This window comes from Ranitomeya variabilis, chromosome 4 (genome assembly GCF_051348905.1).
Source record: "Ranitomeya variabilis isolate aRanVar5 chromosome 4, aRanVar5.hap1, whole genome shotgun sequence".
NCBI classification, from domain to species: domain Eukaryota; kingdom Metazoa; phylum Chordata; class Amphibia; order Anura; family Dendrobatidae; genus Ranitomeya; species Ranitomeya variabilis.
Genome location: NC_135235.1, coordinates 599,740,349 through 599,756,127, shown reverse-complemented (window position 1 = coordinate 599,756,127; position 15,779 = coordinate 599,740,349). Strand labels below are relative to the sequence as shown.

The 15,779-nt window shown below is 44.4% G+C and overlaps 1 protein-coding gene across 1 annotated transcript; it reads left to right on the top strand.

Moving 5' to 3' along the window:
- Positions 1-10,279: 10,279 nt before the first annotated feature.
- CEBPB (CCAAT enhancer binding protein beta) lies at positions 10,280-11,407 on the top strand. The gene has a single exon (XM_077253231.1). It carries the CDS (start codon positions 10,355-10,357, stop codon positions 11,015-11,017), a length of 663 nt encoding a protein of 220 aa, XP_077109346.1. The 5' UTR covers positions 10,280-10,354; the 3' UTR covers positions 11,018-11,407.
- Positions 11,408-15,779: the final 4,372 nt, after the last annotated feature.

The window sequence follows — 15,779 nt, the reverse complement described above, 5'->3', positions numbered from 1 at the left end:
TCTTTAAAATAAGGGCTAACAGCTCAGAATCTAGTCCGTCAGTGGGGGAGCAACAATTGGAGTACGCTGAATCCTCGTCATCACTATCATCGGACAAGGAAGGGAAGCCGTGTTTCCCTGTGGAAAAGATGGACATGTTAGTAATGTCGGTGAGAGGCACCATGGGGGTCAGGGATAATAAAGAGCCCAAATCAGTTCAAGACTTAATGTTTGCGGGCTTAAGTCAAAAGAGTCGTAAGTAGTGATGATCGAATATACTCGTTACTCGAGATTTCTCGAGCATGCTCGGGGGTCCTCCGAGTATTTTTTAGTGCTCAGCGTTTTAGTCTTTCTTGCCGCAGCTGAATGATTTACATCTGTTAGCCAGCATAAGTACATGTGGGTATTCCCTAGCAACCAGGCAACCCCCACATGTACTTATGCTGGCTAACAGATGTAAATCATTCAGCTGCGGGAAGAAAAACTAAATCTCCGAGCACTAAAAAAATACTCGGAGGACCCCCGAGAGTGCTCCAGAAATCTCAAGTAACGAGTATATTCGCTCATCACTAGTAGTAAGCCGTTTCCTGTAAATGATTCGGTTAAAAGTCTCATTAAGCGAGAATGGGATAAGCAGGACAAAGGGTTTTTACCCTCCACAGCAAAATGAAGATACCCATTCCATGATGATGTATTAGCAGAATGGCTGAAAATGTTTAAGGTGGATGTGGCTGTAGCCTCCACGTCAAGAGGATCTGTGCTGCCTCTGGAAGATGGGGGCCTGCTGAAAGGTTCAGCTGACAGGAAAGCAGATATGCTCCTTAAACGAGTTTGGGAGTCATCAGCTGGAGCCTTCAAACCAGCGATTGCAAGTGCTTGCACCGCTAGGCCTATGATGGTGTGGCTGGATCAGCTGGAGGAACAATTGAGATCTAAAGTTCCTAGAGAGAAACTGATGGACTCCCTCTCACAGATTCATGGGGGAGCAGCTTACCTAGCAGATGCGTAGGTGGATTCATTAAGGCTGGTGGCAAGATCTGCGGGCTTGTCTAACGCTGCCCGTCGAGCACTCTGGCTAAAAAATTGGAAAGGGGATGATCGTACTAGAGCAAAATTATGTAGCATTCCATTCTGGGGTGAGTACCTATTTGAGCCTGTACTGGATGTTATCCTCACAAAAGCAGGGGATAGAAAAAAAGGTTTTCCTAAATTGTTTAACCCTACCTTTTGGAACACCTTCAAGAGACGTCCATCCTTCCGAAGGAGATATACAAAGCAAGACTGGGAGCCAGCAGAGCAATAGAAAAGAGGTGCTTACTTCAGTGAGTCCTCAGGGCCCAAGAGGAGACGCAATTATCGCTAACTCCATCCTCCCAGTGGGAGGCAGATTAAGATATTTTTATCATCAATGGGCTGATATAACATCTAGCTCTTGGATCCTGGGGATTATATCATCTGGGCTAAAACTGGAGTTTTGGAGGACTCCTCCGAATTCCTTCTTGTTAACAACTCTGAGCTGAGGGTTCCAGATCAAGAACAGGCCCTAGAAATGGAAATATTGCAGTTAAAAGAAGAGTCCTGGTAGAAGTACCAAAAGGTCAAGAGGGGAAAGGGTTTTACTCTCCCTTATTTTTAATATCAAAACCTGGTGGTTCCTTCAAAGCCATGAGTCTGACCAGAAGTGTCTGACCATCTTTCAAATTACAGATTTCTAATTCTAATCTGCAACTAAGCTTCTGTTTCCCAGGTGTTACATGACAGTCCTGGATTTAAGATGCCTACTACCATCTGCCTATTTACCACACCAATCAGCAATATCTCAGAGTGGCGGTACAGATAGGCGACCAGGTTAGACATTTTCAGTTTACTGCTATGCCATTCGGCCTGTCCATGGCGCCGCAGATATTCGCTAAAGTCATTGCAGAAGTTATGGCCCATGTGAGGAAAAAAGATACCCTTGTTATACCATATCTAGACGATTTCCTAATAGTTGGGGGGTCAGATTCTCAGTGTAAGACCTGACTGAAACATATAACATCCTCACTACAGGATCTTGGATGGTTAGTAAATTTGAGGAAGTCAAGACTAGTCCCCGCAACTCGTCAAAGATTCCTCGGTATACTCCTGGACTCAGAAGAGCAACAGTGTTTTCTACCAGAGGAAAAGAAATTGGACATTATACGCAAGGTCGAAAGAGTAAGGAACAATCCAGTTCTAATATTAAGAACAAGCCATGTCTTTACTGGGCTCCCTGACGTCATGTATGCCAGGGGTCCAGTGGGCTCAATTCCACACCAGAACTTTACAGAGATAAATACTCGAAGCAGAAAAGAGACTGCAAGGTTGTCTGGGGAAAAGATTAAAGATCTCAGTCAACATGAGAGAAAGTCTAGGCTGGTGGCTGAACCCACTACATTTGTCAAAAGGGGTATTATGGGAAATAAAACTGGACACTGTAGTTACGACCGATGCCAGCCCCCAAGGGTGGGGGGCTCATATGGGAAACGAGTTAGCCCAAGGGAGGTGGTCCACCAAGGAAACTCAAAATTCCTCAAATCTAAAAGAATTTATGGCAGTAAAATATGCGCTTCTTCAATTTCTGCCGGAGCTACGGGGGTCCCACGTATGCATACACTCCGACAACACGAAAGCATTAGGGGCGTTATACAACTATAATATAGCTGGTAACGGATAACTAGGTTCATTAAGGCCTGTGAACAAACCAATCCAGTGCACATTGCCAGACTACCACCATGGGACTTAAACATGGTATTAGATGCTTTGACGGGTCCACCATTTGAGCCGTTAGACTTAGTTTCAATAAAGTTATTAACCTTTTAAACAGCCCTGTTGGTACACGTACTTCTGCTACATGGGTCAGTGATCTCCAAACATTATCCGTAGACCCTCCCATTCTATCAAGGTAAAAATAGTTTTAAAACCAGACCCATCCTATCTACCAAAGGTTCCTTCTAAATTTCATAGAAGTCAGGAGATCTATTTACTGTCCTTTTACGATAATCCAACTACACCTGAGGCTCAAAAGTTCCATAAACTAGATGTAAGGAGAGTACTTAGCAAGAACTCAGAGTTGGAGGACGAGTAGGGCACTCTTTGTTTCTTTCCAGGGACAATAAAAAGGGTCAAGTGCCACTAAAAATTCTATCGCCCGATGGATAAGGGATGCAATCAGCCTTGCCTATTCAGTAAAAGGAGACTCGCTGCCAGAAGGAATAAAAGCCCACTCAGCACGAGCTATGGCTTCCTCGTGGGCAGAGAAGGCGGACGTATCCATTGATTTAATTTGTAAGGCAGCAACTTGGGCATCACCTTCTACCTTTTATAAGCACTACCGGCTTGACCTGTCATCTGCCACTAATCTAGATTTTGGGCGTTCAGTACTTGGTGCTGTGGTTCCTCACAGGTGATAGTCTCTGTAAGTCTCTCCGTGGGTGCTGTTGTGACAATAGGAAAACCAGGTACTACTTACCGGTAATAGGATTTTAGAGTCCACGACAGCACCCATACGTTCCTCCCCTGTAATTATTCGCTAAATTTCCTGCACTCTAAAGGGAGTTTTTGTTTCGTTTTTCACTCTATACAGGTGACGGTATTTGATAATGTAAGTAGAATAGTAGTTATTATGTGCTAATCCTGGGAGGTTCCTCTTATACTCTGAAACACAAACTGAGGAGGCAAGGGGACCACCCCCCTTTTTAACCTGTAGGTTCCTGTCCTGATGGTGAGCGGATCCCCTCTCTCCGTGGGTGCTGTCGTGGACTCTGCAAAATCCTATTACCGGTAAGTAATAACCGGTTTTCCGTTGACCTATTCCCATGAGGATATCACTTGTTTTTTGTGGGTTGAGTTGTAGTTTTGAACAACGCCATTCATTTTTCCATGCAGCGTATGCAAATATCGGTTGATGTATTGATGGATTGCACACAGAATGATAAATGAGAACACAATGGCCCGTCAGTCAGACGAGAGGAGAAGACACATGTCCGCTGTACGGATCAGAAACAAACCTGCAACTTTCTAACGGACTTTTTTTCCCATTTGTCAGTTCAGGATGTCTATGTGCTGTCATTGATTGGACACTCTTGGATGCGATACGTCGTAAAATCCATGCCAGCATCGAGCTCTCACAATGCCTTTTTAGTGTTTCCATTCCCTGCCAGTAAGCAGAGCTCTTAATAAAAGAAGGATGAACGTCCACTATTATTTAGCCAACCCCTTCTTTTGTTTATAAAAGTTAAACTGGATGAGAATTTTAGATATTTACATGTTCCCCGATGATGACATTAAGGAGCAAACAGAATTGTTGAATAATAATTACTACATTTGCATTTGGGAGCAATTAATATTTTTTATTAATGAAAGTAATGAGCGCTGCCTGCAGGGAAACATATATTCCAATAGATGTAGAAAATTCCCATCAGTGTGCTTCCTACGGGAACACAATACATTCTGAAGTACTGTGTTTATAAACTTCTGCAATTCCAAAACTTTAATACTTAGACCATGTAGTGTTTACAGACACCCACTAGGTGGCAGCATTGCCTAGGTAATAATTGCCCATTAGGCACTGACTCATTGTGACAATGTAATGAGATCATTTACACCCCTCCACCATTTATCCATTTAGTAACAAATGAAATGTAAGCCCAAAGTAGCAGGTAAAGATAGCAGAGCCGATCTGGTAAATTAACATGCATTTTTAAATATAATTCGTTTGGAAAAAGCATCTGCAGTCCCATGTAAAATTGTTGCGCAACAGTCTCAACGTCCCCAGTGGGCATTAGCGGTACTGCAGGTTTGTACTTTAAAGGGAACCTGTCACCACGTTTTTGGAAGATGGGATAAAAATAGCGTTAAATAGGGGCAGAGGTGGGCGTTACATTAGTGTGTGTGTTATGCGTTTATTACCCACCTAAGTTGCCGAAATAACTTTGCAAAGTCTCCGTTTTCGCCTGTCAATCAGGCTGGTCAGGTCGCATGGGCGTTGTCTTCCCCCAGATTTGGCGTAGTTTTCCGTTGGTGGCGTAGTGGTGTGCGCATGCCCAAAGTCCGGAATCCTCTTCCAGGGGATTTAAAATAGCGCGGTGTTCGTTATTGCATTGGTGATCGGTGGGCGCGGCCATCTTCCTTTGGCCGCGCGTGCGCAGAAGCGGCGCTCTGCTGGCCGCGGCTTCAGGAAAATGGCCGCCGCGATATCCATCTGCGCACGCGCGGCATCCCGCGGCCATTTTCCTGAAGCCGCGGCCAGCAGAGCGCCGCTTCTGCGCACGCGCGGCCAAAGGAAGATGGCCGCGCCCACCGATCACCAATGCAATAACGAACACCGCGCTATTTTAAATCCCCTGGAAGAGGATTCCGGACTTTGGGCATGCGCACACCACTACGCCACCAACGGAAAACTACGCCAAATCTGGGTGAAGACACCACGCCCATGTGACCTGACCAGCCTGATTGACAGGCGAAAACGGAGACTTTGCAAAGTTATTTCGGCAACTTAGGTGGGTAATAAACGCATAACACACACACTAATGTAACGCCCACCTCTGCCCCTATTTAACGCTATTTTTATCCCATCTTCCAAAACCGTGGTGACAGGTTCCCTTTAAAGGAAATGCATAGCTTAGAAAATATTATCAACAATCATAATTGCTTCGTAGGAAATGTGGATCAAGGCAGAGAGAAAAGATCTGGGCAGAAATTCAGAACAACAATAGCACGAACTCCGTGATGGGTTTTATTGCCTGCAGTTGAAAACTGCAATCAGATTTAATGTAAACGCCAAGTTTTTGCAACAAGGTTTTTACATTTTTCACAGCACAACCCACATTATCTGCATCACAAAATTGTGGCTATATGTCGTAATACCGGGAATGGTTTTCAGGTGCGGTTCTTATCGATCCTGTGTGGATAAATCCAATAAACATTTTAATGTCACCTATAGCACGTGCCCCCACTGTCAGACCTGGAGTAAATAACAGCTGGGAACGGGTCACGTTCCTCGTCCTGATGATTACACAGTCTGGAGCTTGCAATGGTAGCCGCTAATATGCAGTGTAGCTCGCAGCACCACTAATGTCATCTTTATCCTCTGAGAACAGTTTCCCAATACAGGAAAAATATACCTTTCTCCCTAACGCAATGAATAACGAAGAGGAAATAAGAAACTGCTCTAAACAAAGCTATTGTTGTACAAGTACTGCCCACTAGAATACTGCCACAATGGCCAAAAAAAATACCACTGCCCCTATGTACACGAATATAACTACTATAATACTGCTCCTATGTACAAGAATATAACTACTATAATACTGCCCCCTATGTACAAGAATATAACTACTATAATACTGCCCCCTATATACAAGAATATAACTACTGTAATACTGCCCCTATGTACAAGAATATAACTACTATAATACTGCTCCTATGTACAAGAATATAACTACTATAATACTGCCCTCTATATACAAGAATATAACTACTATAATACTGCCCCCTATATACAAGAATATAACTACTATAATACTGCCCTCTATATACAAGAATATAACTACTATAATACTGCTCCCTATATACAAGAATATAACTACTATAATACTGTCCTTATGTACAAGAATATAACTACTATAATACTGCCCCCTATGTACAAGAATATAACTACTATAATACTGCCCCCTATATACAAGAATATAACTACTATAATACTGCCCTCTATATACAAGAATATAACTACTATAATACTGCCCCCTATATACAAGAATATAACTACTATAATACTGCCCTCTATATACAAGAATATAACTACTATAATACTGCCCCCTATATACAAGAATATAACTACTATAATACTGCCCCTATGTACACGAATATAAGTACTATAATACTGCTCCTATGTACAAGAATATAACTACTATAATACTGCCCTCTATATACAAGAATATAACTACTATAATACTGCCCCCTATATACAAGAATATAACTACTATAATACTGCTCCCTATGTACAAGAATATAACTACTATAATACTGCCCCCTATGTACAAGAATATAACTACTATAATACTGCCCCCTATATACAAGAATATAACTACTATAATACTGCCCTCTATATACAAGAATATAACTACTATAATACTGCCCCCTATATACAAGAATATAACTACTATAATACTGCCCTCTATATACAAGAATATAACTACTATAATACTGCCCCCTATATACAAGAATATAACTACTATAATACTGCCCCTATGTACACGAATATAAGTACTATAATACTGCTCCTATGTACAAGAATATAACTACTATAATACTGCCCTCTATATACAAGAATATAACTACTATAATACTGCCCCCTATATACAAGAATATAACTACTATATTACTGCCCTCTATATACAAGAATATAACTACTATAATACTGCCCCCTATATACAAGAATATAACTACTATAATACTGCCCCCTATATACAAGAATATAACTACTATAATACTGCCCCCTATATACAAGAATATAACTACTATAATACTGCTCCATTTCGAGGGGGAGATATAAAAAGAAAAATAACCAACAGAGAGATATGGTGGATGTATCAACTTGAGTCCAGAGCCCCCCTAGGCATGAATATCCGGCAGGATCTTATGAATTATTATGAATGATAAGTTATAATTCTTGCATATGTTTTTTTTTTGTTTTGTTTTTTTCTTTCTCCTGCCTTAAGCATAGTATTTGTACATGCAAATTTCAGGTTAAACTCACTAATTACCTGTAGGTGTTGCCCTGTTTCTGTTGTCTGCAAGATCAGGGGGTGTAACCTAATGGGCCTAGTCCTATATGGCAGCCCTCTTTCATTTTATTTTTATCACAATGAGTAAGGCGGCAAGACCGTTGAAACGCGTTTGATTTTAATGCACTTTAAGCCTGTGACTGTCACTGGTATGAATCACCCGTTTTTGTGTCTATGGATATGAAGATGGACTTTGGATTTATGTGCTTTTAACAAAAATGGAATAAAAGGTATTTTTTATGGACATCACCCACGCTGGACTTCTGCTTTTCCTACTATAATACTGCCCTCTATATACAAGAATATAACTACTATAATACTGCCCCTGTGTACACGAATATAACTACTATAATACTGCTCCTATGTACAAGAATATAACTACTATAATACTGCTCCTACGTACAGGAATATAACTACTATAATACTGCTCCTATGTACAAGAATATAACTACTATAATACTGCTCCTATGTACAAGAATATAACTACTATAATACTGCCCCTATGTACAAGAATATAACTACTATAATACTGCTCCTATGTACAAGAATATAACTACTATAATACTGCCCACTATATACAAGAATATAACTACTATTATACTGCCCACTATATACAAGAATATAACTACTATAATACTGCCCCCTATGTACAAGAATATAACTACTATAATACTGCCCCCTATATACAAGAATATAACTACTATAATACTGCCCCTATATACAAGAATATAACTACTATAATACTGCCCCTATGTACACGAATATAAGTACTATAATACTGCTCCTATGTACAAGAATATAACTACTATAATACTGCCCCCTATATACAAGAATATAACTACTATAATACTGCCCCTATGTACAAGAATATAACTACTATAATATTGCCCCTATGTACACGAATATAACTACTATAATACTGCTCCTATGTACAAGAATATAACTACTATAATACTGCTCCTATGTACAAGAATATAACTACTATAATACTGCCCACTATATACAAGAATATAACTACTATAATACTGCCCCCTATGTACAAGAATATAACTACTATAATACTGCCCCCTATATACAAGAATATAACTACTATAATACTGCCCCTATGTACAAGAATATAACTACTATAATATTGCCCCTATGTACACGAATATAACTACTATAATACTGCTCCTATGTACAAGAATATAACTACTATAATACTGCTCCTATGTACAAGAATATAACTACTATAATACTGCCCACTATATACAAGAATATAACTACTATAATACTGCCCCCTATGTACAAGAATATAACTACTATAATACTGCCCCCTATATACAAGAATATAACTACTATAATACTGCCCCTATATACAAGAATATAACTACTATAATACTGCCCCCTATATACAAGAATATAACTACTATAATACTGCCCCTATGTACACGAATATAACTACTATAATACTGCCCTCTATAGTATTATAGTAGTTATATTCTTGTGCATAGGGGCAGTATTATAGTAGTTATATTCTTGTGCATAGGGGCAGTATTATAGTAGTTATATTCTTGTGCATAGGGGCAGTATTATAGTAGTTATATTCTTGTACATAGGGGGCAATATTATAGTAGTTATATTCTTGTACATAGGGGGCAGTATTATAGTAGTTATATTCTTGTGGATGGGGACAGTATTAACCCACTCTAATGCTGCCTCATATGTACAAGTATATGGCTAATACAATGCAGCATCCTATGCGGAATTAATGTGTAGAGAAAGCTCCTCCATTCTTCGGACTATGGGTTGAAAGCCCTGGATGGAGAGATGACATTTTTCCGTCCATATTCTAGGACCTGATGACCGCACATCTGCCTTCTCTCTGTGACACAGGAATTCTCTGGAGGGTCTTGTCACCTTGAAGGACCTCCGACAGATGAAGATGGCGGCAGCTGGCCTCCACTATGGACATTCTGAAAAAAAAAAAATTATTTAAAAGGAAAACAAATAAATAGCCCCTCTCCCGGTATCCCAACAGGGCATGATGAGGCCCCAGCACGTAACATGTGCGCCCTGCCTGTTATACCGTTAGGCCTCATACACACACGGCCGTTTTTCACATGCGGTTGTCAGTGTGCTGGATCCGTTCTCAGTCACCAGGTCAGTTTCCCCATCACACACCGAGCAGTACCGGGCGGACAGCCCTCGGTGACACACTGACCCCTTTGCCGCCCTTGTCACGGAGCCATTGATTCGTGATTGGGTCGATAACAGACGTCTCAGCTTTGGATTTTGGCCATTCTTGGATAAGACTAGAACCTGCAGAATTGTGAGTGCAGCTCTGGATGTGAGTGGAGCACAGGACATAGTGTAACTGTCAGGATGACTCTCTAGATTCAGTGACGCCATACGCGCATGGCCTGCCGGGAGTTGTAGTAGCACGCGGACTGTTTCCTCCGCCCTGTTCCGTCGCTATGGCAGCGAGCACGCCGCCTATATAAGGGCAGCTCCCGGAGGCCGCAGCTTCAGATCCGCTCTGACAGCCAGCGCGCACAGTCCGGGGAGAAGCGAGCAGTCCCCGCCGCCTCATGCACCGTCTGCTGCCGCCCTGGGACCCGCCGGCATGTGGGGTTATTAGACCCATGGACGCAAGCAACTTTTACTACGACGAGAGCCTGGGGGCCAAAGCGCAGCGCCGGGGGCCCCTGCCCGAGCACGAGAGAGCCATAGACTTTAGCCCGTACCTGGAGGCGGAGTGCGGGGAGCTGCTGTGTGAGCTGGGGGCCTCCCATTACCGGTACCCGGGAGAGCCCAAGGCGGAGCCGGTGCTGCACTCGCTGGACACGTACCGGGACGGGCCGGGCAAGGACGAGACGCCGGCCATGCGCTCCTTCCTCGCCTTCCATGCGGTGGCGTCCGGCAGCAGCGGCAACCTGAGCAGCGCGTCCTCCTGCAGCCCCCCGGGGACCCCCGACCCCGCGCCCCGCGGACAGGGCTCCGGGGCCAAACACAAGAAGTCTCTGGACAAGCACAGCACCGAGTACAAGCAGCGCCGGGAGCGCAACAACATCGCCGTGCGCAAAAGCCGCGACAAGGCCAAAATCCGCAACATGGAGACGCAGCACAAGGTCCTGGAGCTGACGGCGGAGAACGAGCGGCTGCAGAAGCGGGTGGAGCAGCTGAGCCGGGAGCTGGGGACCCTGCGCAACCTCTTCAAGCAGCTGCCGCCCGAGGCCACGGGGAGGTGCTAGAGGCCCGGGGGGCTGCAGGAGGACCCACCTCGGGGCCCCTCCACACGGGGCATGCACTTTCAGGACCTCCCGGGCCCCGCTGCTTCCCGGAGCGTATAGGATCTGCCAGAGGCTGGACAGTGTGCGGGTTGTCGGGGCCGCGGTTGTCGGGCGCTTGTTTACAGCCGCTGATGTTTGCACTCTGCACCTTCATCTACTGAACACTTACTAATGTTATTACGGACTGTGGAGCCGGGGATGCAATAGTTAATGAGCCCCGTGACCGGGGGCGGATGATGCAACCGGCGGCAACCGGAGAGTTTTATACAGAGACTTTATTATATAGATTTTTTTCGGGAAATTTCTATTTTGAGCATTAAATGTTGGAATAAAATGTTTTCTTAAATCTGAGCTGCGCATGTTCTGATCTATAGCCGGCAGCCCCCAGTAATCGGTGCAGAGCCCCTAGATATGGTCTGTGATGAGATGAGGTGCCCCCCAACCGGTGCAGGACCACTAGACTATAGTCTGTGAACTGTGATGACGAGGTGCCCCCAATAATCAGTGCAGAACCCCTAGAATATGGTTTGTGATGAGATGAGGTGCCCCCCAATAATCAGCGCAGAACCCCTAGAATATGGTCTGTGATGAGATGAGGTGCCCTCCAGTGATCGGTGCAGGACCACTAGAATATGGTCTGTGATGAAATGAGGTGCCCCCCAGTGATCAGCGCAGGACCACTAGAATATGGTCTGTGATGAAATGAGGTGCCCCCCAGTGATCAGCGCAGGACCACTAGACTATAGTCTGTGAACTGTGATGACGAGGTGCCCCCCAGTAATCAGTGCCGAACCCCTAGAATATGGTCTGTGATGATGAGGTGCCCCCCAATGATCGGTGCAGAGCCCCTTGATATGGTCTGTGATGATGAGGTGCCCCCCAGTAATCAGTGCAGGACCCCTAGGATATGGTCTGTGATGAGATGAGGTGCCCCCCCCCCCGTGATCGGTGCAGGACCACTAGACTATAGTCTATGAACTGTGATGACGAGGTGCCCCCCAATAATCAGCGCAGAACCCCTAGAATATGGTCTGTGATGATGAGGTGCCCCCCAATGATCGGTGCAGGACCTCTACATATGGTCTGATGATGAGGTGCCCCCCGTAATCAGCGCAGAACCCCTAGAATATGTTCTGTAATGATGAGGTGCCCCAGTAATCGGCGCAGAACCCCTAGAATATGGTCTGTGATGAGGTGCCCCAGTAATCGGCGCAGAACCCTTAGAATATGGTCTGTGCTGATGAGATTCCCCCCTTAGTAATCGGTGCAGAACCCCTAGATATGGTCTGTGGTGATGAGGTGCCCCCAGTAATCGGCGCAGAACCCCTAGATATGGTTTGTGATGATGAGGTGCCCCCAGTAATCGGTGCAGAACCCTTAGATATGGTCTGTGATGATGAGGTGCCCCCAGTACTCGGCGCAGAGCCCCTAGATATGGTCTGTGATGATGAGGTGCCCCCCCGTAATCGGCGCAGAACCCCTAGATATGGTCTGTGATGATGAGGTGCCCCCAGTACTCGGCGCAGAGCCCCTAGATATGGTCTGTGATGATGAGGTGCCCCCAGTAATCAGTGCAGAACCCCTAGATATGGTCTGTGATGATGTGCCCCCAGTAATCAGTGCAGAACCCTTAGATATGGTCTGTGATGATGAGATGCCCCCAGTAATCAGTGCAGAACCCCTAGATATGGTCTGTGATGATGTGCCCCCAGTAATCAGTGCAGAACCCTTAGATATGGTCTGTGATGATGAGATGCCCCCAGTAATCGGTGCAGAACCCTTAGATATGGTCTGTTATGATGAGATCGTAATCAGTGCAGGAGGATTGAATACCTGGAATATGTATGTGACTGTTGAAATACCCCCCCAATAATCAGTGCAGAACTAGAATATGGTCTATAACTGAGGAGGTGCCCCCCAGTAATCTGTGCAGGATGGATAAACCCCTACAATATCTTGTGACTGTTGAGGTGCCACCCAAGTATCAGTGCTGGAGGATTGAACCCCTGGAATATGGTCGATGACAATCTGTGTAGGAGGATTTAACCCCTTGAGTACTGTACATAACCCTGGCTGTGATGACTGACATTTGGTTCTGATAGAAACAAGACCGCAGAGGTCTTACTCCTATCCGGAGACTTCATTGTGGCCACCTGACAGCAGCTTGTGGCCACGGTGTCCCTACTTCCTCCTGCACTTGTGCCAGATGAGGCTGATCACTCACAGCAGAAATATTCCTTAAAAAAAAATTAGTAAAATGTTGCCAGTTTAAATGGTGCAGGATGTAGAGCCCGGCATGTACTTGTGCTATACATTCTGCAACTTTTTAGTTTTCTCGCCTCTCTTAAATACGAGGAAAATTTAGGTGAAAGGGAGATTTGGGAGATTTATGCCAGAAGTTGCTTAACGTTAACCCAAATCTATTCTTGCTGATAAAGACACAAGGCCCCCACATTTATTACATGGTGTGCACCTTTAAATAAAAAACAGACACTTAAAGTGAATTTCTCATCAGTTTTCACAATACAAACTGTTAACATTTTTCATATTAGCCCTAATGAGACTGGTGTACTTACTTTGTAAATCTATGTGAGAATAGCTGAATAACCATGGTATTAAGATACTCACTGAGTCCAGCTACAGAATGAAATGACATTGGATTCATTCTCTGACCACCCAGCCGGACTGAGCTACACGTGATCTCAGCGGCAGGGAGGGGGTACACGGAATAAGTGGGTGGTGATTGTGTTAAGCATATTTACAGTGGGGAAAATAAGTATTTGATACTCTGTAGGTGGAAAACTTGCAAAATCGGCAAAGAGTGGAGAGGTCTGTAATGTTTATCGCAGGTACACTTCAACTGTGTTTCAGGTCATTGTCATTCTGAAGACCTAGCCACAACCCATCTTCAATGCTCTTATTGAGGGAAGGAGGTTGTTGGCCAAAATATCCAGATATGACCCATCTATCCTCCCTTTAATAAGGTGCAGTTGTCCAGTCGCCTTTGCATAAATCACCCCCCCAAAGTATGATGTTTCCCCCACCATGCTGCACAGTTGGGACTGTGTTTTTGGGGTTGTACCCATCCTTCTTATTCCTCCTAACACAGCGAGTGGAATTAACACCAAAAAGTTTAGTTTTGGTCTCATCTGACCACATGACCTTCTCCCATGACTCCTATGGTCATCCACATGGTCATTGGTGAACTTCAAACGGGCCTGGACATGTTCTGCATGAGCAGGGGACCTTGCGCGCCCTGCAGGATTTTAATCCATGACGGTGTAGTGTGTTACTAACAGTAATGTTTGAGACTGTGATCTCAGCTCTCTTCAGGTCATTGACCAGGTCCTCCCATGTAATTCTGGGCTGATTCCTGACCTTTTTTTTAGAATCATCCTTACCCCACTAGGTGAGAACTTGTATGGAGCCCCAGACTGAGGAAGATTGACAGTCATCTTGAGTTTCTTCTATTTTCTAATAATTGTGCTAACAGTTGTTGCCTTCTCACCGAATTGCTTGCCTATTGCCCTGTAGCCCATCCCAACCTTGTGCAGATCTACAATTTTGTCCCTGGTGTCCTTAGACAGCTCTTTGGTCTTGGCCATGATAGAGAGGTTGGATTGTGATTAAGTGTGTAGACCGGTGTCTCACACAGATGCAATTAATTCAGGTAATGAGTGCAGAGTAGGAGGGCTTCTTAAAGAAAAACTAACAGGTCTGTGAGAGCCAGACTTTTTGCTGGTTGGTAGGTGATCAAATATGTAATTTCATACAATAAAATGCAATTTAATTATGTAAAAATCATACAATGTATTTTCTGGATTTTTTTTAGATTCTATCTCCCACAGTTGAAGTGTACCTACGATAAAATGACAGCCCTCTCCATTCTTTGTAGGTGGGAAAACTTGGAAAAACAGCAGTGCATCAAATACTTATTTTCCCCACTGTACATGTTGATACAGACATTCTAGCATGGATCATCTAAGCAAGTACATTTGCCTCATCAGGTCTAAGAGTATACTGTTTGTGTTGTGAAATTTGGTGACAAAGACACTTTAAATCCATTTGTTAGATGTGATAAATCATCCATTTAGAGAACTTTTTATGACCGCCATGGTGGGGCTCCTGGACCTCATCTGAAGACCCTAAGGGTATGTTTCCACGGTCAGTAAACGCTGCTTGTTTGACGCTGCGCAGAGCTGCAGCGTCAAACACGCAGCATCCAGATGTTCCAGCATAGTGGAGGGGATTTTTTGAAATCCCGTGTCCACTATGCGTGGAAACCCGTACGCGGCGGCCCTGCGACTCCGGACATGCTGAGCGTCTTTTCAGATCGCAGCATGTCCGTACACCTTGCGGGGACGCAGCGTCCCCGCAAGGCATAACACAGGGCCCAATGGGAGCGAGCGATCATCCCGGATGTGAAGAGTTAACACATCCGGCATCATCGCGTCCCAGAAAGGGGGCGGGGCTTAGCGCCGAGCGGCTTCGCCGCTCCGGCGATACCGCCGGCCATCCTGATCGTGGACACGCAGCCTTAGACTACAATGGATAGCACTCCCCTCTTCTGGGAGCTTTTATATTAGACGCTGGCTGAAAGAGCCATTACGGCTTTATTTACATGAGAACAGAGTGGATAATCCTGAGTGGCTGGTGACATTGCACTGCCTCACCCCACCCTGGGGGAACCATGGCCGACTTTAGAAATGACAAGAATCTATTT